We start from the raw sequence: 3202 nt of genomic DNA, 5'->3' as shown, positions 1-3202 counted from the left end.
CCCAGACCAGTCGACAAAAATGGTGTAAGGCGATTCTTAGGAGCGGTGCAGTATCTTGGAAAATTTATTCCTAACCAAATCCGAAGTTTCCGCGCCATTGAGGATTTCTACTCCGAAACGACATTGAATTCAACTGGGGCCCAGAGCAGGAAAAAAGCCTATAAAACACTTACAAACTCTCGTTACACAGGCACCTGTTCTTAAATTCTACGATGTCAGAGAAGAGGTCACCATCAATGTTGACGCCAGCTCAAAAGGGCTTGGCGCAGTCCCTACTTCAGTCAGGTCAACCGGTCGCGTATGGATCTCGAGCCCTCACTGAAACACAAACACGTTATGCACAGATAGAGCGTGAAATGTTAGCGGTTGTTATATGGATGCGAAAAATTTCATCACTACATCTTTGGTCGAAAAGTGACAGTCGAAACAGACCACAAGCCCCTCGTCGCGATACATAAAAAGCCGATTCATATGACAACTCCTCGTCTGCAACGCATGCTTATGCGCCTGCAACGGTATGACATAGAACTAGTCTACAAGCTGGCAGAGAAATGTACATCTCTGATGCTCTCAGTAGAGCTTACCTCCCAGAAATGCCTGAAAACCTCATTGACGAGGAACTCGAAGTCGCAACACTCGAAATCCGCACAACATTAAGTGTGTTACAACCAGAAAAGCTGACGCAGCTAAAATCTGAGACAGCGAAGGATGAGACTCTCCAGAGACTCATACTTGCAATAGAACAACGGATGGCCGGAAACGAAAAACAGCCCGAGCTGTCGCCGTATTCAACATTCAGCGACGAGTTGAGCGTAATCGATGGATTAGTGTACCGAGGGCAGCGAATTGTCATTCCAAAAACCCTACGACGCGAGACTGTTACTGAAAATTCACGAATCACACCTAGGTGTTGTGAAATGCAAACAGCGTGCTCGCGAGTTAGTATTCTGGCCCGGACTCAACTCCGAAATCGAAGATATTGTGTTGCGATGTGAAATTTGCGCCAAATACCAAAAGGCGAACACGAAGGAACCACTTATCCCTCATGAACCACCGTCACGTCCATTCATGAAGGTTGGTGTAGATCTGTTTGAGTTTCACGAGAAGAACTATCTCCTCTGTGTGGACTACTATTCAAAGTTTCCGGAGGTTGTTCATCTACATAGCCTACAGAGAGCAGTGCTACAGTTGCCGCTCTCAAGTCCATATTCGCAAGGCACGGAATCCCGGAAATCGTATTCTCCGACAATGGTCCTCAATTTTCATCACGAACGTTCGCAGATTTCGCCACTGAGTGGGGATTTGAACACAGGACCTCAAGTCCTAAATACCCCCAATCAAACGGTCAAGCTGAACGATGTGTCCAAACCATCAAAAATCTTATGAAAAAGGCAGAGGACAGTAAGATTGACATGAGTCTTGCACTTTTGGACTACCGCGCTTCACCGATCGAGGGAATAGGCTTGTCGCCAGCTCAACTGGCGATGAATCGTCAATTACGGGGAACCATCCCCATGGCCACGAACATTCTAGATCCATCGGTCAAACCTACAAATCAACAGTCGTCCCTAATGCAACGACAAATGACTCAGAAGAAATATTATGATCGTCAGTCGAAAGTGTTACCCGAGCTAAAACCAGGGGAGACGATTCAGTTGAAAACCGACGAAGGATGGTCGCCGGCAATCGTCGAAGGTGTTGATAAGACACCACGGTCATATCTGGTAAAAACGCCACGCGCAATCCGTCGCAATCGTAAATTCCTGCGGAAGTCTAACGTCAGCATCACGCCGCAAGTCTCTAATGACTCTGAAGCGTATTTGGACACCAACACTCCAATTGTGTCCAAAAATCCGAACATTGACTCTAACACTCCGGAATGTCAGTTCGAATCTGATGATCAATGCTGTGAACCACCAGCACCGGCACCCCAAGGACCTACCACCAGGACGACTAGATCTGGAAGGGTTATCCACACGCCAAAGCACCTAGATGGCTATGATCTTGCTAACTGACTGACAGTGTTAAGAAAAAGTGTTTTCTTTTTTCTCGTTAAAGTTAGAATTGTGTTAAAAGGGTTCTTAAAGTGCTAAAATGTTCCTTAAATGGTTCACAAAACGTATAAAGTAATTGCATTTATGGTTAACTGTTTAATTACAGACTGAAGTGCTAAAAAGGGAGATGTAACATATTGACTTCTATTTTTTAAGCGCCTAAGCGGCCCTGTCATTGTTTTGTTTTTGTGTTCATAAGCGACTCCCGCGTAAATGCAATAAATCAGTTATGTGACAGCCATCTTGAGAGAGAGTTATTCTTCCAACATCACAGTTCCCATCTCAGAGTTTTAGATTCGCTCAAGATTCGCTCAAGGTACAAAGTGTTTAATGTCACTTGTTTAGATGTGTTAATAGTTCTTTCCCTTTACTAATGCATAGCGTACAACGCGTACTTAGAAATGAATGAGGTCTCCAAGTGCCGAGATGTCCTGATAAATGCCCTTTAGGAATGGACTTCCGGTTGCTCGATAAAAATAAATATATACAATATATGTACAGTTCTTGTGATTAAAAAGAAAAACACTGTAAGGTACTTCTTCACTTCTTTTGCAGGCTTATTCCATGCTTGTTCATTGATGGTTATAGTGATATCATCCAAGGAGATGATGTAAACATATTTAAGTCTATAGTCCATACATACGATGTATGTTACTAGACAATCTTCATGCTTACATTGTAATTTATAAATTTTCAAACAGCTAGTCAGCCTTCCTATTGTGAAAGAGGGTTTTAAATTTAACTTTGTGCTGGATGGCCATGCACTTTTTTAAGGCTTTTAGTTTATTTGATGCTGTAGGACGGAGGTAGAATGTGGACTGTCTTTTCTGGGGCAATGAATTCTCAAGTGTTCACTCAATTCTATTACTGAAAAAGTGATCAGTTCTTTGTAATCCGACCGTTGTTTTTTAATATATTTTCCATGGAAGGTGCCCCCTTGTTATTCTTTGACCTGTTTCCTGGAAGAGCTTGTCAACAACTAGGCATATCTAGTTCACCTTTCAGAGATTTTGAATGTTTTGGATTAATATCCGCTCTCATCCTGTGATATTCCAAAGTAGGAAGTCCAAGTCTTTTTAATCTTTCTTCATATGAGAGATCTTTTAATGTGGGTATTCTTATTGTGGGACTTCTTTGAACATTTTGAT

General features: G+C 42.6%; 1 protein-coding gene across 1 annotated transcript; it reads left to right on the top strand.

Moving 5' to 3' along the window:
• The first annotated feature begins 551 nt into the window (after positions 1-551).
• Positions 552-2015, top strand: LOC138312479 (uncharacterized). The gene is made up of 2 exons (XM_069253338.1): positions 552-938; positions 1167-2015. The coding sequence occupies exons 1-2, from the start codon at positions 552-554 to the stop codon at positions 2013-2015; spliced, it is 1236 nt and encodes a 411-aa protein (XP_069109439.1).
• The last annotated feature ends 1187 nt before the right edge of the window (positions 2016-3202 follow it).

The sequence above is a fragment of the Argopecten irradians genome, unplaced genomic scaffold (genome assembly GCF_041381155.1).
Source record: "Argopecten irradians isolate NY unplaced genomic scaffold, Ai_NY scaffold_0334, whole genome shotgun sequence".
Classification (NCBI taxonomy): Eukaryota; Metazoa; Mollusca; class Bivalvia; order Pectinida; family Pectinidae; genus Argopecten; species Argopecten irradians.
The sequence above is the reverse complement of the archived record's forward strand: the minus strand, read 5'-3'. Positions and strand labels throughout refer to the sequence as shown.